Raw genomic sequence first — 24,926 nt, 5'->3', positions numbered from 1 at the left:
TATCCACCCAACCTTATTCAGGAATTCAGGCTTATATATCACCTTTCATTTACAAAGAGCTTTGTATGTTTTTTGTTTTTGGCCAATGATGACATCCTTCCCCAGCTCTATTCAGTAAGATGTACATCTTTTGATGAATTTATGGTAGCTCTGAGGAATTGTGAATATGGAAAACTTATAGCAAAATATGTTAATATAAGTTAGGGCCCACTGCAGTAATTACTGAATTAACTCTATCACTTATTTTATAAATTATGGCCCTATTTTATTACAGACACCTGGTCCGTTTATTGGAGACTATGCTGGTGTGTTTTGGGAGAGGTATGTGAAAGCACTGTAAAATATTGTCCTTTTATTTTCTGTAGTCTTCTTAAAATCATAGGAAGAACCTTACTGGATCAGGCCCAGGGCCCATCTAGTCTAGCTTCCTGTATCTCATAACGGCCCACCAGGTGCGTCAGGGAGCACACAAGACCACAAGATACTTGCATCTCACAGCCATTCCCCTGCATCTGGTATTCTATTTATGCTTGCACCCCCTAACAAAGACACCAGACTGCACTTGGGTTTAACTTGGGCCACTTGATTACACAAGCAACCAATTTTTAATGCATGAAACCTACTGAGCACACCAGTCCGGGGTAGGTGTAAAAACTGCCATCCAGTTTGGAAGACAGAAAAAAATGCTTGACTGTCATGAGGAGTGACCAGCTAATCTCAGACTGTACATACCTATCATGGCTTGTAACCTGTGATGGAATTTTCCTCCAGAAATCTGCCCAATCCCCCTTTAAAGGCAACTAGGCCAGACGCCATCATCACGTCCTGTGGTAAGGAGTTCCACAGACTCATTAAATACTGGGTAAAGAAACATTTTCTTTTGTCTGTTCTAACGCTCCCAACACTCAATTTTAGTGGATGTCCCCTGGTTCTGGTGTTATGTGAGAGGGAAAAGAGCATCCCTTTATCCATCCCCTGCATAATGTTTTATGTCTCAATCATGTCCCCCCTCAGGCGCCTCTTTTCTAGACTGAACAGTCTCAAATGCTGTAGCCTTTCCTCATAAGGGAGGTACCCCATACCAATAATCATTTTGGTTACTCTGTTCTGGACCTTTTCTAGTTCCACTATGTCTTTTTTAAGATGTGGTGACCGGAACTGAATGCAATATTCCAGGTGTGGCCAGTTTCTCTGTCCCTCATTAAACTACTTCTCACCATGCATTTTCGAAAGCACTTGAAACTTTTCTCAGCCGGATGTTGCATCATGTTTACTCTTAACTCCACAGCAGTAATGAGTCACACAATAATATTGTATATTGCTGGCTATTTATTTAGGGTATCTTTCATCCCTGAATAAATCCTAAGACTTTCTTCTGTTTTCCTGGCTGTGTTTGGACTTGAATGTATTCCTGTTGTTTTCTTTCTCTCCGATGTGATGCTAAGTGTGTGCTTCTTCTTGCAGAAGTTTCCATACAATGAACCAATTCCAATTAAATGTCTCTCCGAGCATTTTTCATTCTAACTGAATCACACACCCTGATGCTGGGATTATTTCTTCCAGTGCTCACTTTAATGAGCATTGCAGACCTAATGGCATTGTAATCAGTTGATGCTACTACTTTCCTCAGTTTCAAGCGCCGCAATACCATGAAAAAAAACTCGTTCGTTTTGTTTGCTAGGTTGACAATAGGAAGGGCTTCTCGCCATGTGTGTTATTAAAGCTAAATACCTCAGAAGCTAACTAGTCCTAAGCTTTTTGTTTTTTAAATCTCTGTCAAATGTTTTATGGATATTATTCACATCAATGCCTAATTCAGTCTACAGGCATATCTAAGGGCTGCTTCACATATTATCTGGTGCGGTGTGATTGCAGCCTTCAGCATGTTGCTCCCTGGGTCATAGGAAAGCATAATGCTTCCACCCACCTGATTTGGCTCTACTTGTGTCTTACACCATGATTTTCACCCTACATTGAAAGGCTTCATACTGGGGAAATTATGTACAGTAGAAAGTACGTAAGGCGTAAAGCAAACCTCAGAAGGATCAATCAGAAAGTATATCACACATCTGGGGGTGAAAGGGGGGGAAGATCGGAGACTGCTTAGCAAAAAAAAAAAAAGATTCATTGTGTTTAAATGCAGCAAAATGTTGGAGGAAGTCGAAAAAAGGCCTTAAAACTTCACATTATGGGCAATTCCAGACTGATACCTATCAAAGTGGTAACAGAGCATTATCTCTAGTAAGAGATGAATCCTATACAGGCATGTGCCACTTAATGACCTTCCAATTCATGACGGACCACATATATGACCACATATATATATGTGGTCAACACACAACAAAAATGCTCTTAATGCTCTTAATGAGGTAGTCAGGACTCTAATAGCCTGCAGCAGAGTGTTTACACAACAATGAGGCTCTTAATACATAGAAGAGGCAAACTATCTCCAGTAGTCTGTGCAGCCAGCTACTGTCTGGTAGGGAGTGTATACAACAAAGGGACTAGATTGGGCTGAATGTTCACGTAATGACCTAATCACTTAACAACAGGGATAAGAGAATGTACCCCTGTCGTTAAGTGGTGCACATCTGTAGTAATTTCAGAAGTCAGGTGACCTTTTTCTCTTATTTAAACTCTCTTGACTTTTCATTGTCTTTTTATTATGAAGTTTTAATGATCAGATTGTAATTTTGTAATGTGTGCACAATTTCTATTGTGAAATTTTTATTGTTTTCAAAATCTTATAATAGGTTGTGTTTAGTAGTTGCTTGAATCCTAAGGTACTCTTGCTTGAGTGAAGACACCTGCTTGTACAAGGGGGCCCCTGATTTTCACTGTTTCTCCTCTACTCGCTGCTATCTTGTGCCATGTGCAGTCTTGGCTAGTTGCTATCAATGAAGGAGGGGAAGTTTGGTTAGGGTTTCATAAGAAATCCTTAGCTGTAAACATGCATATTCTGATTGTGATCAGAGGCCCTACTCCTTTGGAACAGAGAACAACACTGCTGTTCCCTTTGTGTGAAAGTCTGATGAGGATGTGCCTGCTGGACATGGTGCCCTGGCAGAGCACATCCTTCTCCTTTAATGGTCTGGAGAGAAGAGAGAGTGTTAGAAGGAAATCGTGTTAAGGACCACACCTCCTGCAAGAACCATAGAGGAATAGGCAAATTGTCTCAGGTGACTGGACAGTACACTTCCCTCCAGAGTCCTGCAGGCAGCATTGCGTCCAAATTCCAACAGTTGTAGCAGGCTGTAAAGAAAGGGAGAAGGTAGAAAAGTCTCAGCACCGGCACTAAAAAGGCTCTGTCACCCAACAGGGAAATCCCCTGCCACCTTTGTCTGTCACAGCTCAGTCTGATCCTCTGCCACACAGAAGCATGCAGCTGCACCATGGAGATACATGCGATACATGCAGTATGGTAGAGGGAGAGGCAATCAAGAGGTCTGCAAGAGATAAGGGAACATACTTTTCCTTATGTCTACATAGGCCTCCTGATGGCCTATGAGTCTCCTCAAACCCAGGGCAACTATGGAAATGGCCTAGGTCTGTGAAGAAATAGAGGAAAGACATGGCAAAGGAGAGGGGATAGGATCCTGGTACAAGACACTGCTACCAGGATCCACCCCCTCCCCATATCCTCCTCCTAGCCGTCCAGGGTTCTACTGGCTACTGGTGCTTTACAGTGGTGTCTCAGGCTGGTCCAGTGGCGGTGCCCTTTTCCGGCTGTCTCAGGGCCTGTCGCGATAGTGGGACAATCCTCTGTCATAAACAGCCCATGGGATTGAGCCAAAAATGATTTAGTAATATAAATAATGTAGAATAGATAATACCATTGTTGATAAATGCATAGGGTAATGAAGAGTTCTGGACAGGCATATGATTGCTTTGCTGCTTCACATCCTGCACTTCTTAGAGTTTATGTGTGTTTCTTTCATTTATTCTCACAGGAGCCTCCCCCACTTGTTATAAATGCACATTTCACAATGGCTAGAATGTTATCCTACGTAAGTGGTTTAGTTTTCTGGTGCGGTACATTTAATAGAAGGCATTTCTTGTTAGTCTAGGTACTTCAGAGTTCAGGATTAATAGCAACCCTGTAAATTCAGAGTTTCTCAAATGACCAGAGGCCAAATGTGTTAGATCAGTATCTTAACTATGTTGTCAAAGTGTTTTTCCCTTCACATCAACACCACTTCAGTTTTCCCCTGCTTTTCTTAAAGCTGGCCATTCTCCCTCCAACACAAATTTACTTCAGGCATTTGTGACAACTTAGTGACAGTATTGATTGTGGCCTCCAAAGCTCCCCTAGGAGGTTTCTTCTAGACATTGAAGAATAAGGGCCTTACAAGGAAAGAGATTTAAGCACCAGAGGTAGCTCAGAACTGAAATACTTGCAGGCCTACATTTTGAAAGCAGGTGAGCAGCAGTGGTCTTATCAAATGTGGCACGTTTGCAGACCAGGGATGTAACTATCCAGGCCACGTTCTCAGTTTTTGCTATTAAGCAGGCAACTAAGGCCCTGAACCATAATTTAGCAAGAGTGTTTGTTTCCCTTTGCATGTATGATAGTGGCACTCATTGACATTGCAATGTGGGGACTGAGGCAGCATGCTGTCTGCAAGTTTCTGCTGATGACTAGATTGACTTTCCATCTACTGGACCAGTTTTATATTTGATGCTTCCGAGCTACATCAGCTATAGCGCCCTTAATCTGATAGATGTCAGCCACGTTGAACATTCTCTGTAAGGTGGGGTGTGCATGAAAACAAAGGAAGGAAGAAATTAAAAGACAAATTAAGCACAAATTGTAAGTAGCAGGTCACATTCCATTTATTTTCAGATTTTGATATTTTTTAGCATCTGTACAAAGAAGAAAAACTGAATGGTTCAAATTTGTATCCTCTGTTGTTGTTGTTATGTGCTTTTAGGACTGTTTCTAATATCACTTATTAAGACATTCCTGTGCTGACCGAAAAGGCAGAGTACATTTAATGGATATTTTTGCCTTCTACAAAACATCCCTCTCTTTTTGGCATCCTTTGTGAAAGGGTTCAAAATTCTTTGCAAGAAGGGTAAGCATCAGCAGGAGAAGAGGGAATGTGTGTTCACTGTTGAGGCAACAGGGTTGACACCAGAACATCCACTAAAATTGAGTGTTAGGAGAGTTAGGACAGACAAAATAAAATATTTCTTTACCCAGCGTGCAATTAGACTGTGGAAATCCCTGCCACAGGAAATGGTGATGGCATCTTGCCTAGATGCTTTTAAGAGGGCATTAGACAAATTTCTGGAGGAAAAGTCCATCACGGGTTTCAAGTCAGGGTAGATATGTGCAAGCTCTTGATTTTAGAAGTAGGCTACTTCAGCATGCCAGATGCAGGGGAGGACATCAGGACACAGGTTGTGTCTTGTTGTCTTATGTGCTCCCCGGCGGCACATGGTGGGCTGCTGTGGGATACAGGAAGCTGGACTGGATGGGCCTTTGGCCTGATCTGGCAGGGCTCTTCTTATGTTCTTATGACAGTGCTACACTCTGATCCCGTGGTACTCAGTTGACAAATTGGGGGAGAATGGGGATGCATGTTTAGATGTGCATCCAAATGCATATGCCCTTGAGAATAATGTTTAGGGGATGGGCAACATCTGCATCTGGACAAAACTCCAGGAAGCATTATGGAAGTTTAAGTGGCTTCCACAACTCACTCTGCAAAGAACTGCAAAGCATGACATATCTAAGCATCACTGCATAAAGATCCAATGAGAGGGCACTATTCATATTAACTCTTTGTTTCTGTAGAGATGTGCTGTAATGGAAAACCTCACCATATCTGGACTGAAGATCTTTGGGGTGCAAGGTGGGGTCTGCTGTGCCTTCCATCTTGATGACCCTCTGAGGCAGTGAAGGGCCAGCATTTTTAGTTTCCTTTCATTAAATCTGAGATCTTTATTCATGGAATTCAGAATCCACTCTACATCCCAGTCTCCAATTCCATCCAGCAAGGGGTAGGGCAAAAATTGGTCCTTCACTAGTACGGAGACCCTCAAGATGTGTGGCATTGATGCAGTGCAGCTTAGGATGTTGTGCTACACCCCTGGTTCACATTTCCCAAGACAGGGAAGGTTAGACAAAAAACACATTTCCCTCTCTACCCTCCATCCAAACCAGGCAGACTCAGAACCTACTGGAAACCAAAGAATGTTTGCCTGCTTCATAAATACCATGGTTATAGCCCAGATTCTGGTACAGATGGAACTCCATCCCAGCTCTGCTCAGATGATATTTGTCTGCAGAACCTATGAATGCACTTCTGGAATAAAATTGATCCGCTGCATTTTTTTAAGATGTGAGTTGACTGTAGAGATTTCAGAACAGTCCCTTTCCCAGTATTTTCTTTAGAATTACCATAGTATATAAACCTTCACAATTTTGTCAATTTTTCTCATACTTAAGATAGCACTGTAAGATTGCATGTTAATTTAGCAAAATCGGTGAAAGGAATTACTTGAGAAATAATTTATTTAAATTGTTTTCATTTTCCAAAATATAAAATGTTTACTGGAACTGTTAAGGATTATGTACTTGTAGATTATTAGAATGGAGATCACAAGCAAAATTGACATTTCTGTGACCTTCTTGGTGCAAGTGTAGCAAGATTACTTGTCTAGTATCACAAACATTTGTAATGTAAAGGAGCAAAAACAGATGTATTAGTAGTGAATGTCCTTTATTCAGAACTTGATCTATGAGTATCACAGGGTTAATTTGCTCCAGGACTATCACACTGTATAGCCGTCCTGGAATTCTACTCTTTCAAATGCAGGCAAGTGCATAATGGCCTGTCTCTGCCTGTGGAAAACAAGTCTCTCAAGGAGACAGGTTCTAACTTCCTGTCCAATCCTATCCACACTTTCCTGGGAGTAAATGTAATCAAACGCAATGGGACTTACTTCTGAGTAGACATGCATAGGATTGGGCAGTTAGCCTTCTCCTGGATGTGCTACTTTTGTACCTGCAGGAAGCTTTGCATTAAATCACTTGTGACAAAAAAGGGAAATCAAGGACCAGGTAACATCTGAATAAAGAGAGTTTCTGCTCGTAGCTATGCTGTTAGGCCCAAGTGCAGGGCCCCAGCTGTAACCAACTTTAATTAGTGCATACCAGGCCTGGGAGAACTGTGGAGGAGGCTGCTTCACAGGGCCCTCTGATATTGTACCAAGCTACCAAGTGGGCTTCAAGGCCAACTTGATTAACAACAGGGTTCAGCTGTGAACGTCTCAGGTTGGGAGGTGGGATTCCACCATGAGTAAAAAGGCTTGTGGCACGTCCATCCCTAGAACCGAGTTCTGATTGGTGGATGGGTCAGGAGACCTATAAAGGTGAGCGAGAAGAATTTCTTTTGTTCTAGCTTTGTCTCTGGCTGAGGGGGCCTGAGACCCTTGACCACTCTGGCAAGAGCGACCCAACTTGTCTGCAGCAAGATGGGTCAGATTGGACTTTGGAAACTTAGGTTTGTGACTTTGGTGAGTGATAGTTAGAGTTAGGAGTTAGTTGTTATTGTTTTATTAGTGCTGGGTGTTGTATTGTATCAGTGTGCTCTTCTCTAAATTCCTAAACTTTTGACTGATGCAGTGCTGTCTGTATAACTATGCTTTAAACATTTATTCAATAAATCCTACTTATTACAACTGATTGGATTATTGGGATTGGAGAAGTTACAGGGACTGGTTGTGGGAGACAATCCAGTGTGCCTGGGGTGTACCCTGGAGGGCTGGGGTATGACTCAGGGGAGGGTTCCCCAAATTTGGCCTGGCTACCAGGATTGGAAGCTCTGCGGTCTAAGAGCTATTCGGCAACTGGTCTTGGATAGACCTGCGGGTGCCAAGTGACCATAGGGGTTTATGGCTACTTGATCATCCTGAGAGCAATAGATTACATGGCCGTTAAGGAGTGTGGTCTGCTTTTCTTCACATCACTTTATTATTATTTTTTTCTTCCTGTGTTCTGAAAGAGTATACTCCCAGGAAACTTCTAACTGTACCCATGTCATTCTTTTGAATGTTCAGGCCAGCTGTTAGGGGGCCAGGTTTCAAACCCAGTTTCACAGGTGGACAAAATGTGTTTGTTTTTTTGTAAGTTCCTTAATATATAGAGTAACTTCTAGAAGTTGCCTGCTGAAAACTTTTAGAAGTTACTATGCTAGTATATTTATCTAGCCATGTTGTCAGTTCAGTGGAGAATGCTCTCCTGATTTTTTTTTTGTTGTTAAAGCCAATATTCTCAGTTCCCACACCCAATGCATAATCATCAGTACCTAGTACCATTGCCAATCTGTTCAGATGGAACATTGCCTGCTCACAAGTTGGTTGGATGTATGCCCTGGAGCTTGGTTGCCAGAGAACAATGAAGTGAAACGGCAGCTGATCTGCAGAAGTGTAACAGCCAGTATCAAATTGGGTTGTTTTTGTGGTTTGTTTAAGCAGAGACCGTTATTCGTTTATTAAGTTATGATTCTCCACCACTGGGCCCTTCAAATGGAAGAATCCATTTTAGATAGAAACACAAGGTGATCTATTCCTTATCTCCTGGCATACTCTCAGGAAACCATATCTAATCACTGAATAGCAGTTATCTTGGGGAAAGAGGAAGCTGCTACCTGAATTTAGTTACACCATTCTCTGATATTCAGTCATGTTTTGAATTTAAGGGTTTGTATAGGCTGCAATCCCACATACATTTAAGCAGTTTAAGTCTCATTGAGGTTGATGAGAATTAAACAGCTTGTGTGCAGGATTTCTGCCATGGCCTTTTGTGCCCCTGAATATTATTGAACATCAGTAATTTCCAAACCAGCAGTTAACAATATGCAGATAATTAGGAACATCAGGTTTGGATGCATCTAAGTGAAGACCTCCCAGGAAAACTGTGATAGGAAAAGTAACTATAAGCCTCTAATGAACACTCTGCTCTGCAAACCTCTAGGACCAACTATCAAAGTGTGTTTATATGGGGCTATCCCTTTCAGAAATTGCAGTTAGTTCTGAATACAGCTTATAGGCAAATCATTGGGACTGACTGCCAGAAACATATTCTGCTGGTGCTTAAACAGTTGCACTCCTATGAATCTGTTCCTTAGGAACAGATCTGCTCCGCAGGATCCAGGGCGCTCGTGCAGGGCTGTGCACCCTACACAAGCACCTTTATTTTAGCGGCGCTAAAGAGAGTAGCCCCATTGCGGGGCTGCTTACCTTATTTGGGGGAAGCGGACAAACATCCCCTTCTCCTGAGGTGCCTCCCGTGGTAGCGCAGGAGGCACAGGATTTGGCGGCAGCCCTCCTCGGAGCCGCCGAGCCTGGGCACTGCAGGCAGCTCAGGATTGGGCTGCCCATCCATTTGCCTAATTTTGTTGTTCCGGTTATTTTAACTATTGTTGTTGTAGTCATATTGCAACGGAAAAATTACCTAAAGCCCCTTAAAATAAATAAAATAAACTTCTTGCGGTATATATTGTTGCGTTGAGGTTATTGGGATCTATTGTGAGCAGTTCAGTGCCATAAAGGTGGGCTAAAAATAGTTTTGATAAATAAATCGAGGAAACAAATTTCAAGAATAGTTAGAGGCTTAACAGAGCAAGCCTATCTGACTCCCTGCATGACGATGCAGTGGTACCAAAAATGGTGTCCACTGTATCCTGCGGAGAGTTTCAGCCTTGGGAGGCCTTCTTGGGTTCAGGATCAAGTCCATGCATGGCTGCCAGGTGTACTCTGACCTGCACCAGAGATATTGCTGGTGCATGTCCATATGGACTGGTGAAGGTGAATCAGGCCCAAGAAGGGGGTCTGAATTTGGCAGGCACTGCTGCTACAAAACCTGCCCCCTTCTTGGGCGTAATCTGTCCTTCTCCCCACCCCAGCTGCATCCTCATTCTGCTGCCCCCCCTGCCCCATCCCACCCCTCCCTGCCTTCATCCCACCCCCTGCGCAGCCTTACCTCAGGCTGCAGGCATCCCCAGTCCAACATTGCGCGGTCCCAGCCACTTGCTACTGGCAGCGGCAGCCAGGCCATGCTCTCCGGCACTGTCATGTTAGCAACAACCAGTAAGTGCATTACACCACCGGAACATGCATTCTGACAGCATAATGACCCAACAGAATTGGGCCATAAGGTATAGATATCGGTTATTGTAAGTGAAGATGTGAATGTGCAACCTACGTTAGTAACTATCAGGTATGAAATCTGAATTTACCCAGCTCACTGTGCTCAAGTATGTTATGAACTGAACATCATTTGTGCACTACATTCATCTCAGAATGTAAAATGAGGTTCTGCTCATGGATACTACATGCCCAAAGTCAGCTGCTTTTAAACATTAACCCTTTATTCTCTGGGAAATTCTTGTTGATTGCTGTGAACTATGTGACCTGACTTCCTCTGGTTTGGTCATCTCTTATCTTCCTTGGCTGTCAGGCAACTACTATTTTGGCTCAGCTACAAAGGCCTACCAAATATAATGGACAGCTGTGTCCAATAGGACTTGAATAAAAAAACAAATAAAATGGTAAGTCACCCTAATATAGTTCAATCAACATAATGAGTCCATTTAGGACTCTTGGGGCATAAAAAATTCCTTAATTTTATGAGAATTATCGGGGAACACTCTGTGATCCATTTCTGAATCAAACTTAAGGGAGTTCACCAATCACTATGCTTAGTGGCTGCTTGTACAGTCAGATTGGGCTTGGCTGTTTTCACTCAATGAATCGTAATTCATATTCCTTTTATACAATAATTTCCTTGACCTGCCTATTTTACCTGCCTATTTTAGACAACACTTGTCCTGCTGTTCTTCTGCTTTTGTGCTTCCTGGTTTTGTGGGATCCTCCCCAACTTTTGCACATTTCATTATGGTGAAATAGTTTTTCCTACCCAATTTAGGGTGCAATCTTATCCTGCACTGAAACAGGCAAGCCAAGAGGCATCCAGCGCAGGATAGGGACCCAAAGCGGCTCAGCCAGAAGGGGAAAGTTTTCCCCTTGCCTCCAGGTAAGGAACGCTGGCCCCTATGGGTCTCCTTGGACTTGCACCACCTCCTGAGGTGGTGCAAGTCCAAGGAGAGCAGAGCAGCTTGAAGCTGCTTTGAGCTCCCCTGGAAGCTGAAAGCTTATGTATCTGAAGCTTATACAGCTTATGAGCTGCTTCGAGCTCCCCTGGAAACTCGAAGCTTATGTGTCCAGCGTAAGTCCTGGATCCCAGTCCTGCCTCCCACTCCCCACCCACCCGCCCCAGGGCTGCCCACTGCCTGCCCTCCCCCCCGTCCAGGAACACCTGCCTCCTGCCTCCTCCCCGCCCACCCCAGAGCCATGCGTCAGCCCAACCAGGCCAACACAAGACTCGTCGAGGAAGCTGGCATGGAGGCTTGTGTCAGGCTTTCTCCCAGCTTACTCCTGAGGAGGCACAAACGTGCTTTATGGCATGTTTGTGACTCTCCTGAGCTGGCGCAAGGGACTTGTGCCTGTCCAACTCATTTTCTGGATTGCACCCTTAATTGTAGAGTGCTACATAGACGTCCAGTTAAGAACTGGCATTTTTTTCTTTAAGTCATTTCTGCCGAACGTTGCATATACACAACGAGACCACATGTGTACACCTGTGGGCCAGGCAAAAAGGGGCTAAGAACATTCTGGATTCAAGTAGCAGGATAATGCAAGCCAGGACTGAGTTTGTGATTGTGATTAATGATTCTACAAATATTATTATTAGCAAGAATAAATGATTAGATTTGAACTCAGGACCTCCAAGTCTCACTGTGCAGACCTCTGTCTTGTACTTGAAATGCTCCATTAGCTCAACTAATGAGAATGGAAGAACTAGTGTCTCTGAGAGTCCAAATGTTAAAATAACTTGAAATGTGTTCATGGATCTAACAGGATATATTCATGTTTTACTTAATTATTTTATCTATTTATCTGGGGGTTTATATTACATCTTTCTACCTATGAAGAGCCTCCCAGTGTGCTTGCAGCACTAAAAAATACAAATTGTATCTTGTAACAAAATCAAAAGAATGTTGTCATAAAAATAATCCCAAAACTATGAGTTTCCTGCAGTGTCACTCTAGCTGCAATCCCAAACTCTTCATTGCCTGAAACTCCTTGGAAAACCAAGGTGCATTGGCTCTGTTTGAAGAATGAGGGCATCTAGGAATTCCCAGCTCATTTCTCAATTCCAGTCAAATATAAGACAGAGATAAGTGATAACAAGTAAAATTAAACAATCCCCCTGAGCCTGCTACCCAGAGTCAGCCTCAGAAGGTATTTATAGAACAACTCGTGCCTACTCTATCCCCTTTTGCCAGGTAAGGAGAACAGTGAATTGACTGGTGGTCACCGATGGGCATTTGTGATGAACTGTTCCCAATGGTATCCACTGTATTCCACCAAGTACCAGTGGTACTGTAGGGATGGGAGGCGTTATAACATGGAGAAAAGTGTGTTTTCATCTTACGCTACATAGCCACACTTCTAAGATTCTGTGAATTATTTGATGGTCAGGCACATATATTTTCCCTTTCTATTTCCCTTTTCCATGGCTCAATTGCTCATTTCTGGTTCTTGTAGACTCTGCTTTAGACCCTGGAGAGAGAGGGAAAGAGAGAGAGAGATGCCATAGAAAACAATGAAGAAATCAAAATTTCAGTGCACTTGTGATTGGATTTTTTTTGTTGTTGAAATGTCTTCAGCATTCATTATGGGACATTTTCTCCCCAAACACTGAGAAGTGTTTACGCTAATGTTTTCTCATCTCTGTGCTCTCAACATTCTATAGGCCCTGGAAGCTCACAGGCTGCTCGGTTTTGTTCATTTTCTTCTTCCTTTCATTACAAAGGATTTGAGTTTCTACACACAAACATCCTGCGCATCTTTTATAGAAACCACTACCTTATTTTAGGTGATCCCCTTTTGATTCCAAACTGATTAGATAGTCAAGTGGCGAGGTTTGCTATTAGTATGGATACAATGATGATGATTTAAGAGATCAAGGTCACAATTCTTAAACCATTTGTTACAGGTTGGTGCAGAGGTGTAGCCTCTCTGAAGACTATATGTTAGTGTTATGTAACAATTGATACAAGGTGGACAGTTGATTGTTCCCCTAAAACCCTGTACATGTGGAGGGAGTGTGTTATTTTCACCAAAATATTAGCCTTAGAACTAAGTTGAAATAGTTTTTCTCAAATTTGGAGTTCACATGCAGTGAGGTAGCCAAAGACCACTGATATGGAATGACTCTTCTTTTGAAGTCCCATCCCCTGCAAGCTTGACACTATAGAAGGATTTTCAGCTCTCTGATGTAAGGAAAAGAATTACTTCAAAAGAAAGTCTTTGGAGTGTATGCAGGCGAAGTAGAAGCTCAAAGGGAGATATTGTAGAGCTCTACTGCTTTGTCTGTATACCAACACATTTTATCACCTCTTCTTTACAACACCAGATCACGAAAGCCTCCTGCTGGAATATGATTATATATATGGATATCTTCCTATGCTGGCCTGTGGGGGTGATAGTAGTGAAAGGGAGTTGGCTGCAATCTTATACACACATGCCTGAGAGTACATAATATTGAAATCTATGTGACTGGTGTTGCCTGTGAAACTTTTTCCTTTTTTTATTTAGATGCATGATGCATGACACATGTGTATGCTAACGTACGTGATGCTGGCCGCCTGCCAGGAGAGCACAACCCAAGCCAGTAATGTGACTTGTAGCAGGACTGATGCCTCCAATCCCACAGACCTTACACATAGGTTGTGTCGATAAACAGGGTTATATATCATGGAGAACCAAGAAAAGCAAAGAGATCAAGGATTTTTAAAAAACAATATTTAATGTATTTAGGCTTTTAATTGTCCTATTAACTGTACTTTTTTAAAAAATTTCTTCAGGCCATCTCTGTGAAGTGGATATAGATGAATGTATCTCAGCACCATGTCTCAACAATGGAAGCTGTGTTGATGACATCAACTACTTTAAGTGCTACTGCCGAAGTGGTTTTATTGGAACAAACTGTGAAACAAATGCTGACGAATGCTTGTCAGCGCCTTGTCTTCACGGAAGGTGGCTATTTTTATTTTTTACTATTATTACCTCTAAGAAAGAACATCCAGCAACATTGAAGATTTAATGTGGGAGAAGGTTGCGGAAGATATTTCTAATTATGCTTTTCCATAAAGTAAATGTACGGGCACAGTTAAAGGATGACAGATGTTGCCAGTTTAAGCTAATGCAATATAGTGGTACATTATCTCATTTCTTCTTTCATTTGAGTGCAGTAACACAAAGTAATTTCCAATAACTGTGAATTAATTAGACTTTAATATACTTACAAGTAACTCTTCAGCCTTTGCATATCAGCAGGTTGAAAGAGGGCTGCTTGCTTTGCAGCATATAGTCATATGTGTAAACATTGAAAAGACTTCAAGAAGGGACTTAAACCATATATGATGAAGTTATAAGGACAATTTATTTTAGGATTAATGGAGTATAGTAGGGATTAGCCTGAGATTTATGTTCGGGCAGAACAGAACAATATGACTGGTGGTGCATCATGAATGTACAAGTACTTTGGATGGTGTATAAAACAAGTGTTCTTTTTTTCAGATGCATTGACCTTGTTGATGGATATCAATGCAACTGTGAGGCCGGGTGGACCAACTTGAGATGTGAAATCGACATTGATGTAGGTCTTTGTTGAAGCAGAGGGTATTTGTACACATGATAGCCTTATTTTCCACACTATAGTTCTATGGAGGAAGAGACTGTGGGATCTGGTTTTTATAAACTGTAATGAATTGGATGGAAGGGTGGAAATCATATCAGGACCAAAATTCAAGCCTGGTACTTCTGGCCTACTAACCCCCACAATTCCTAGCAGGATTTTGGGGACCACATACTAATTGAGAGCTGGAGCAAGCATTAATTGTAGCACACGGTTTTGCTGTTTCCATGTTGTTTTTATGGTTGCCTGCAATTCCATGTGGATATTTTCATCCACTGTTTTTCTATGCAGTTGGCAGGATTCCTCCACTCAGCCCACCTAGCTCTAAGCTGATGATCACCCTTGACCATCACAGCTCCGTTAAGGGTTGGAAGGAACCTTGGGTGTGTTCCAGTGCAGAGCAGGGTGCAAGAAACCAGCAGATACAGCAGAGTCTTTGAATTAGCTGTTGCATATTAGAGCAAGGAGTTGCATACACAGAGTAGTCAAAAAACAGTCCAGGTCATACACGTAGAGTACAGCAGTCCAGCATTACCTTATCCAAGTCAGTATCCACAAATCACAGTCAGTCAGCCAGTCCAAGATCATTTACAGCATATACACACACAGTTATCCGATCGTCAAAGTCTCCGGCAGCAGTATCACAGTTTACACCTACTGCGCTGGTGGAGCTGCAGACTGAGGCTTAAGTAGTCTGAGCACCCAATCAGAGTCTGCTCAGTTAACTAGGGTGTAGCAGGCACAGGTGCAGTGTAATTCTGCTAACTCAGTGTGACTCAGCTGCCTTCAGCTTTCCATGAACCAACTTGTTAGCTCTCTGTTCATGCAAAGCCAGAGACAAAGCTAACAAGCTCTTCACTGCCATTCCCTCAAGGGGATTTGGATTGCACCCTGCCCCACAAAATGAGTAGCCTTTAAGGTTGAATTTGCAATCCGTGGACAAGGGATTCCCACCCAGTATCCCCAAGACAAACAGCCTCTTGGAACCAGTTCTTCCCTCCCCCCTTTTCCCACTCCACTTCCCCAAGATACACACTATCACTAGCCTAATCTGCACCTTACCTGCCAGTTATGGCCGCATAGTGAAGAAGAAAAATAATAACCTGACCGACTTGATTTGTCCAAAGATGGCAAGAAAAGCACGCTACCCAGGCTGTAGTGGGATACCTGCAAAATATTATTTAAGTAAAAACTAGGCTCTGAAGCATTGAGCCGTGTCTTCATTATGTTTATTAGAATCACTTTGTTCTTTCTACATGAGCATTTGTGTAGAACTTGTTATATTAGCTGCGATTCCTGACCAGCATGTAGTAAGCCATTTGCCACCCCCTCCTGTACATATTCTCTCTGAAACAAGATTCATTCAGTTCAAAGAGGCTTACACCCAGAAAGGTGTCCACAGAGTTGCAGCTGTCTTTCTGTTTCTGACATCTCAATTTATGTGACTTTGGGCCCAATGCTATCCAATTTTGCAGCACTGATGTGGCCACAATGCAGCCCTGAGGTAAGCAAGCAAATGTTTCCTTACTTTGAGGAGGCCTCCATGACTGTCCCCCTGTCACAGAATGCAGCACACCCTGTTGGAATTGGCTACATCAGTGCAGGAAAGTCGGTTCGGACTGAACACTTAAGCACATCTTATTAAGAGAAACACTGTCTAGCAATATTATCCTAAGCATGTTTATTCAAAAGTACATTTGACTGTATTCAGTGGGGTTTATTCCTAGGTAAGTGCGGTGGAGCTTGCAGCCTTACAATACGCAAGCTATGTACAATCTTATACATGCCTATTCAGAAATAAGCCCCACTCAATATATTAAAACTTCAGGCTGCAATCCTTTACGCACTTTCCTGGGAGTAAGCCCTACTGAACACAGTGGAGCTTACTTCTCAGTAGACATGCATAGGATTGCGTTGTTTCTCCCAGGTAAACATGTTTATGTTTGCAGCCTAAAGCATTATAAGACCAGTAACTTCACTATTTCAAGGAAAAGATACATAAAGTAACTTAATTACAGGGGGCCCCCATACCCACGATTCCTGTATCCTCTGATTCACTTATCTGCAGATCAGGTCAGCAGCCCCCCCCCCCCCCATGTGTGCTCCCTCTGGAAGGTCGTCTGAGCCCAACAGTTAAAAAAAAAATGCTACTTCAGGATATAAGGCATTAAAAGGCATTATAAGGCATTAAAAACATCACTTCTGGTTTCACAGAGAAACTGAAAATAATGTTTTTATATTTACTGTAGGGCTCATAAGAACATAAGAAGGGCTGTGCTAAATTAGACCCAGAGCCCATCTAGACCAGCTTCCTATATCTCACAGTAGCCCACCAGATGCCAGGGAACACACCACATACTTGAATCTTGCTGCCACTCCTCTGTATCTGGCATGCATCACTGCCATTCCCCTGTATCTGGCTCAGAGGACCCTACAAAGGTGAGGGTCGCCTCCGGAGGGTTCCCTGGTATCCACAGATTCAGTTAACCATGGGGGGTTCTGGAACGGAACCCCTGCAGATACCGGGGCACACCTGTATCTTGTTTGCTTGTCAATAGAATGTTGAACAGAAGTGAAAGGGGACTCAATTACTGGCCTCCTGCAGCCTTCTTCAGATTGTTTTTGTTTTCTTATTAAAGCCTTAATTGACTGGATATGTAACACATTTGTGCCAGGAAGCATTTTATTATAATTGTCTGCTAGAATGTCATAACGCTTACAGAATTAAGTATTTCAGTAATTTGATTGGCCTTAGGAATTTTACTCAAACTCTGTTTACTGCCTATAGTCAGCACTCCAGGAACCTGAATATTTTTGTCTTTTTGAACTTTCTCATTTCTGTTGATGCTTAGTTGGTTTGTCAGTAGACCGTAATATGAACTCATTAACCGTAGTAGTTCATTGTATACCTGATACCATGCAGGCTGTAAGACAAGTTCAACACATAGATGATTTGCAAAAGTAGATAGTTGTTACTGGACTTCATTTAACCCTACACTCCAAAATAGAAACAGATTGACCTATATTTGTGGTATATGCTGAGGGAATAAAGCTCACATTGGTGCCAATTGTTGCTTTTTCTTCCCTTTGGCTAATACAATGTGCAGGGGACAATCTGGATTAGGCAGTCTTGATCTATGGGGATCCAGTTGATCCACCCCCGGGTCCATGCTCAAACATGTTGGGGTTAGTGACTCATTTGCAGCCCAATCCTATTTGGCTTCCTTGCTGATGGAACATATGTTCTGCCAGTACTAGCTAATGAAGAGCAGCCATACTTTGTTTTTCTGTGACAACCCCTATGTGTCGGTCTCCGTGGGTACCATCTCTGCCTTTTTCAGAGTATAATCAGAGAATACAAGTTCAGGTAGTGGCATGCGTTCTACTTATCTAGACCAGCAATTTTCAACCTTTTTCATCTCGTGGCACACTGACAAGGCACTAAAATTGTCAAGGCACACCATCAGGTTTTTGACAATTGACAAGGCACACCATGCTGCCAGTGGGGGGCTCACATCCCCATTGGCCCTACTAATAAATGATCTTCCCCCAAATTCCTGTGGCACACCTGTGGACCACTCACGGCACACTAGTGTGCCACGGCACAGTGATTGAAAATGGCTGCTCTAGACTGATGGATTCAGGAATGCTGAATCTCTGCTTCTAATCCCCGACATGGGAATCTTCTGCACAAGTCCACCTACTCTGATATTTTGTTGCTCTTTGAAAATGTGTTGCTTTGTAATTATCTTCAGTTAATGTTTGTGACTTTTCTTTAGGGAGCCTGACTTATTTGATTTCCCATTCTCATTTGTTCCGAAAGAGGCATTAAATTTTCTGCAGACCTTGTAACTTAATTCATTAAGGATCAGATGCGGATTCCTTCTATACTATTAGCAGAATTGTTTTATGCTTGTGTTGTTTCCCAAATTCAGGGTGTTAGATTGTGGGATGGATTTTCCAAAGCAGAAAGAGTTTTCATATGTAGAGTAACTTGCACTGTAAAACAAGTTAGTGTCGCTAATTTGAAACCGTTATGTTTGAAACCATCAGGGCATAATTCAGTCAACATTAAGTGCTTTGATTTCAATGGGGAAATATAGAAATATGTGGTTAAATTAATGACACTTGGGGCCCAATCCTATGCATATCTACTCAGAAGTAAGTCCCATTATAGTCTATGGGGTTTGCTCCAGGTAAGTGTGGATAGGATTGCAACCTTCAAAGTGTTTAATTTTAACTGTGTTGTGGTCTCTATATTAAGTACGTTAAACAAAAAATTAAGGTCATTATTAATATAAAAGTTAAAGTAATGAATTTGAGCCATGTCTGCTAAAGGCCAGTCTAAAACTTACCTTTCTTGCCCTGCGGCCAGTGGTGCATTATAAAATGCAGGAGCTATTACAGGAGCTCTTTGTGACACTGCATAGCCACAACTTGACAGTTGCACCATACCCCCACAGCCAAGTCCCACTAAGATAAATTTGTTGGCATCCTTCAGTCTCGGAAGACTATGGTATCGCGCTCTGAATAGTGTTCTGGAACAGAGTGTCCTCGCCAGTGTGTGAAGCCTGGGTAAAGTAGATATGGAGGATAGGCTGTTACCCATGCAGCAAATCCCCCCTCTCCACGTTGCTGAAATGGTCCCATGGAAAGGCAGAAGCCAATAGGGTTGGTTCCAGCGGCATCGCAGGAGTTGCCAGAACGTGACTGTATTCAGCCATGAACTGCCTCAGGGACTCCAGCTCCGGATTTTGCCTCGAGGTTGACTCCTGAAGCCTTTTCCATAACTGGATGTAGCCACAAGGGAGTGGAAGTTTGGGATCAGAGTTTTCCTTCTCTCAGATGAGCTTCCTTCCCAGGCTAAGGAGTCCCATCTACCTGGTCAAATCTACTAAGATAAATATCACAATGAAATCAACTTCAACAATCAGGTTTTAACAATTCAATTTCCATGTCTCCTTTTAACCTAGCCATTCATCCAGGTTTATTTTTTTTCTTCTCCTCAGCCAGTGATAAAGCTAGTGACAGATAGAGAGGGAAAGAGAAATGCACCCCTCAATATTTCTGATTTTAAAGTTTTAAGACCACAAAATCCACCAATTTTCTTCAGGCTGACTCTTCCTAGCCACTTGTGCTATGCCTTTTGAAGAGAGCAACTCTTCTCCTCCTGGTCTCTGGTCCTGCCCTCTGGTTTTTTGTTTGTTTGTTTGTTTTCAGTAGAGTGGGCCAGGAGGGAGCAGAATGGGTGACCAAGGAGGACAAGGGCAGAACTGCGGCGTGGTGTGCTATGACAGCCATGGATGCACACTCCAGCTGACAACACCATCACTCTGCCTCTGTTAGAGCTGGAGAAGTGCTGATTCCCGCCCCCCCACTACAGTTATGTATGTCATCCCTTCTCTTTGCCACCGCCATTTTCTGTAGCGTAGTGGATTACATAGTTCTCTTGCGGCAGTACCCCACCCCCACAACAAGCACACTTGACATGTGTGTTGGAAAATAATATAGGACCATGTTTATTGAAATCAATACAACAGCTGAGTTTGTTTGCAGTGGGTCCTGCTCCAGTGGTCAACTAAACCGGAAGAGACTGTGAGAGCCTGAGTCCGGTGCCGGGCCTTGTGACAGGCCCCTTCAGGGATACTTACCCCTTTGATCCCAAGCCAATATCGACCCTCAAAATTCCCCACATGTGCTGTAGGGGGCGCTTCCAGATAGCCTCGCCTGCATATAAGTGCAGCCATAGCGTTATTCTCTGGCGTGGTTGGCAACCTTCAGTCTCGAAAGACTCTGGTATAAGCCTACAGCACCCGGTATTCCCAGGCGGTCTCCCATCCAAGTACTAACCAGGCCTGACCCTGCTTAGCTTCCAAGATCAGACAAGATTGGGCATGTACAGGGTAACAGTTGTTCTCTGGCATGGGGTGTCGATTATCCAGCAATATCCAAAACCAATGTTATCATTGATTTATGACTACAGAAACGGAGTATCACTAGATATAAGTAGCACTGATTGTGTCAAAGCTTATACCGTAATAAACTCTTGACAACTATCATATGTGTTTGCCTTTGGTCGTTACTACCACTGCCACATGCTATGGTATTATCCCTTCCTACAGGTAGTAATAGCACCAATGATCAGTGGTGCAGTAGTAAATTTTGATGTGCAGGTGCTCGTCATGACAGCCCTCCAATAGTCACATCCAACTAAGACTATACAATAGAAAAATCAATGTTAGATTTCTTCATTACAATTTTTTTTTCTCTTGCTTATTTCTGTTTTGTAAATTGCTATACTTCATCTAAAATATAGTTAATTTCACTCCAGGCTCTTGGATAGGTTGCAGTTATTTAAATTACATGTATAAAGACTGAAAAATGGAATTTAAAAATGTCTCAAAAATAAAAAAGGTATATTAGAGTGCTAGGCTGTGTACAAATACTCTTTAAGGCTTACTCTCAGTAAGACTTAATCCAAGGTAAATTTATATAGAATATACAAATATATTCAAATGTACAGCCTTAATGTAACATGAGCTACATATTGTGTCCAAGAATGGTGTGTACACAATGACAGAGCCCAATCCTATGCATGTCTACTCAGAAGTAAGTCCCATTAGAGTCAATGAGGTTTACTCCCAGGTAAATGTGGATAGGACTGCAGCCTTATGTCCTTAGGCAAATGTTTCAGTTTGTCTCCTGCTGAATCCAGTGCTTCTCTTCTTTGGAAAAAGTTTCAAAAGCAGCACCACAGTGCTCCACTTGATGATATCGCAACTCCTGCTATAGGAGAATTCTTAGAATTCTACTTTACCCCCCACTCTTCCTCAACTACACTCTGCCAGTGATATATACAGTATAAGTCAGAATGTTGTCAACTAAAAAGAGAGAAGCACTTTTTAAAGTCCTATTAATTTTAACAGAAAAGTGTTAAATAAATTTGTACTCTTCCATTGAAGTCAGTGGAAGTATAAGAAGAAGCTTGGGGAGGAGCTAGTGGAAAATGTCAACAGGTCTGAAATTACCCAGTAAATCTCAAGAACTAACTGCCCCGTTGATTCTTCTTGGAACTATGTCGAGGAAAGTCAAGGGGATGTCTGGGCAGAAAAATGGAGCATAACATCCAGCATGTGGATCCAACTGCTGCTGGATCCACCCTCCCCTGACATAAGAACATAAGAACAGCCCCACTGGATCAGGCCATAGGCCCATCTAGTCCAGCTTCCTGTATCTCACAGCGGCCCACCAAATGCCCCAGGGAGCACACCAGATAACAAGAGACCTCATCCTGGTGCCCTCCCTTGCATATGGCCTTCTGACATAGCCCATTTCTAAAATTTCTAAATGCCCTGTTACTATTCCTCCCTCCCCACTGCTCACCCTCTCCTCCAGAGTACCTCCTCTGGAGGTGGCTAGTTGCTCTAATGAAACATAACATGTGGTTGCCAACCATTCATGGTGGCAGCTGAGTGTATCTGTGGTACAAATGAAGGGGCCTTCCACTGACAGAATACTAGTCCCATCGGTGGAAAGTGCCCTTAGGTTTGGAATCTTAGCGCCCAATCCTATCCAATTTTCCAGTGCCAGTGCTGCTGTGTCAGTGGGGTACGCACTGCTTCCTGTGTTGGGGAGGCAGTCACAGAGGCCTCTTCAAGGTATGGGAACATTTGTTGCCTTACCTCGGGGCTGCATTGCAGCTACACTGGTGCTGGAAAGTTGGATAGGACTGGGCCCTTAACCAGCGATTTCCAGATGTTCCCCTTCTCCTGGTATGTATAACCAACCATTTGGAATACAGACTGAATTCTCTACTCTTTTTATTCCCAGCTTCATTTATAACTTTGTATGTCCCAGTGATTTGAATGCTTTCTCCTATGAACTATTATTTTAAACTGATTTGTTCTCCATAAGTTTTGTTGGGAATGTAAAAGAGAACAAAGGTACAAAAAATAGATTAAAGAGCTAACAAGCTACAGGCAAGTGCATGGAAAAAAATGAAAAGTCATCTATTTTTCGCTCACGGGGACAGAACACCACTAATTTGAAACAGAAAACTGATTTTTTTTTTTTTAATATTTACTTTGTGTTTCCCATTAAGTATTTTAATTAATTTGGTGAAAGACTAATTTGTAAACCATAGGTCCAGATTCTTGGGCAGTATATAAAGTATCCTACTCTTCCTATGGGATGTATAATTCAATTACTTTATGTAATGCTTCCTAATAAACCATCCCATATATCCCAGCTGGAGTGCTAATAGGAAAACAAACAAACAAACACCGTGTTGTGTTCACACTATTGCCTTCAGATCAGGTATTTTGCATTCTGGGAAAGTAGCTGCAATATCTGATGGAAAACTGCTTATTGTGTTGTGTTACCTTTTTTAAGGTATTCGCTGGTTTGGAGGAGCTGGGAAAAATAACCAAAACACTTCTATCCCAAACCCCCCCCCCCCCCCAGCAAAAAAAAAAGAAATTCATTTTCAGAACTTGGGGTTTATTATTGCAGCAGTCTGGGGCGATATCAATTAACATACTTCATTTAGTATGAATGAATGAATGAATGAACCTTTATTAGGTATAGATAAAGAAACCGTAATTTAGTATGTAAGTATCATTTAAGAGTAAAAACAACAACTTCATTTTGGCAATTACATTAATGGTGCTCTCCATCCACTAGTTTTGACACAACAAACATTAATATGCAGAAGTGTTGCATGTCATTCAAGTGACAGGCTTATCCACTTGTATAATAAAAAAGCATTTGTTGATATTTATCATGTTAACATTTTTATAAGAATCCCTCCATTTGTTTTTGTACATTTTTACCCTGAATTTTAACTTTCCAAAGTAAATGCAATTTCATCGTCAATTGCCCTGATTCAGCTGCATTGATCTGTGCAGGAAGAAAACACTGCAAGTAGTTGTCTGTCTGTTCCTTCTGTATGGTAGTCCAAATGGTGGGTGCAGTGGTAGCATTTGCATTATTTGGCTTTTGTAGGTGAGGCTCATCACAGTCCTGATCATCTGTTAGCGGAAGGGGCAGCCCAGACCCAGACTGGTGGTCACCCTCCTTCTTGTTAAGTAGTTATTAAAGCTGTGAAGAAAAACACTGGAAAGGAGAAGAGTCACTTATAGAGCAATCCTAGCTTGCCCCTGAGACAGTGCAGGTCCCTTGTACTGGCTCCTGAGTGTCATGAACATGCCATAAAGCACATTCACAGCTACACTGAGCAAGCTAGGCCAGTGCAAGGACTTGTGCCTGACCTGTGTCCAGAAAGGGTAAATGTGTGTTGGCACAGGCAGGCTGGCGCAAGGGGCAGGAGAGAATAGTGAGAGAGAGAATGGACTATATGGAAGAAGGCAGTCCACTTATTTGTGAATCAGGTCTGAGACTCCCCTCCCGCACACCCCCTCTATAAGGCATTAAAAATGTCACTTCCAGTTTTATGGAAAAAAACTGAAGTGACTTTTTTTTTTACCTCTAAGGCTCAGTCTCTGCCTGGCAGAGGCCATGGATGGATGTGCATAGCCTCTGCTGGGCTCAGAGGACCAGAAGCGAGGGAAGCCTTGCCTCCAAAGGGCGGGGGGCATGACCTGATATCTGCGGTTTCAGTTAACTGCAGGGAGTTCTGGAACGAAACCCCCATGGATACTGGGGCACACCTGTATATAAACACACACACAGATACACCCTGCCCTTTTCCTTAGACCAAGGACAGCTTACAATATATAAGATTAAAAAGAATATAGTAAATATAACAATAATACAAAACATCAGCAGCAATCAAAAAAGAAATCAGAGCAAGGCAAAGCCGCAACAGCTGCATTTATGACACAGCAGCAACAGCTTTCTAAAAAAAAAAAGAGTGAGAGAGATTGATAATGAAAAATTAACAGAGAGGGAGCCTGCCATATTAAACTGGGCAGGGAGTTTCATAGGGTGGGTACTACCATCCAGAAAGGCCTCATCTGATTACCACCACAAGAGGGCCTCCCTAAAAGATTTTACTGGTTGGGCTCATATTAGGAGAGGTGTTCCTTGAGGTACTTGGTTTCTAAATTGTGTAGGGCCTTGAAGGTAATAACCGGCATCTTAAATTGTGCCCAGAAACACACTAGTAATCAATGCTTTATTTGAAATTGGTGGC

General features: G+C 42.5%; 1 protein-coding gene and 1 pseudogene across 1 annotated transcript in view; one reads left to right on the top strand and one right to left on the bottom strand.

Moving 5' to 3' along the window:
* The window catches only part of EYS (eyes shut homolog), a 556,153-nt gene that overhangs the window by 53,536 nt on the left and 477,691 nt on the right, over nucleotides 1–24,926 (top strand). The window contains 2 exon segments of the mRNA XM_066622702.1: nucleotides 13,941–14,112; nucleotides 14,656–14,734. Coding sequence (XP_066478799.1) covers nucleotides 13,941–14,112; nucleotides 14,656–14,734 — 251 coding nt within the window.
* Nucleotides 20,575–20,691, bottom strand: LOC136637341 (5S ribosomal RNA; annotated as a pseudogene).

The sequence above is a fragment of the Tiliqua scincoides genome, chromosome 1 (genome assembly GCF_035046505.1).
Source record: "Tiliqua scincoides isolate rTilSci1 chromosome 1, rTilSci1.hap2, whole genome shotgun sequence".
In the NCBI taxonomy this organism is placed as follows: domain Eukaryota; kingdom Metazoa; phylum Chordata; class Lepidosauria; order Squamata; family Scincidae; genus Tiliqua; species Tiliqua scincoides.
Note: the sequence above shows the minus strand (reverse complement) of the source record. Positions and strands in the feature narration are given on the sequence as shown.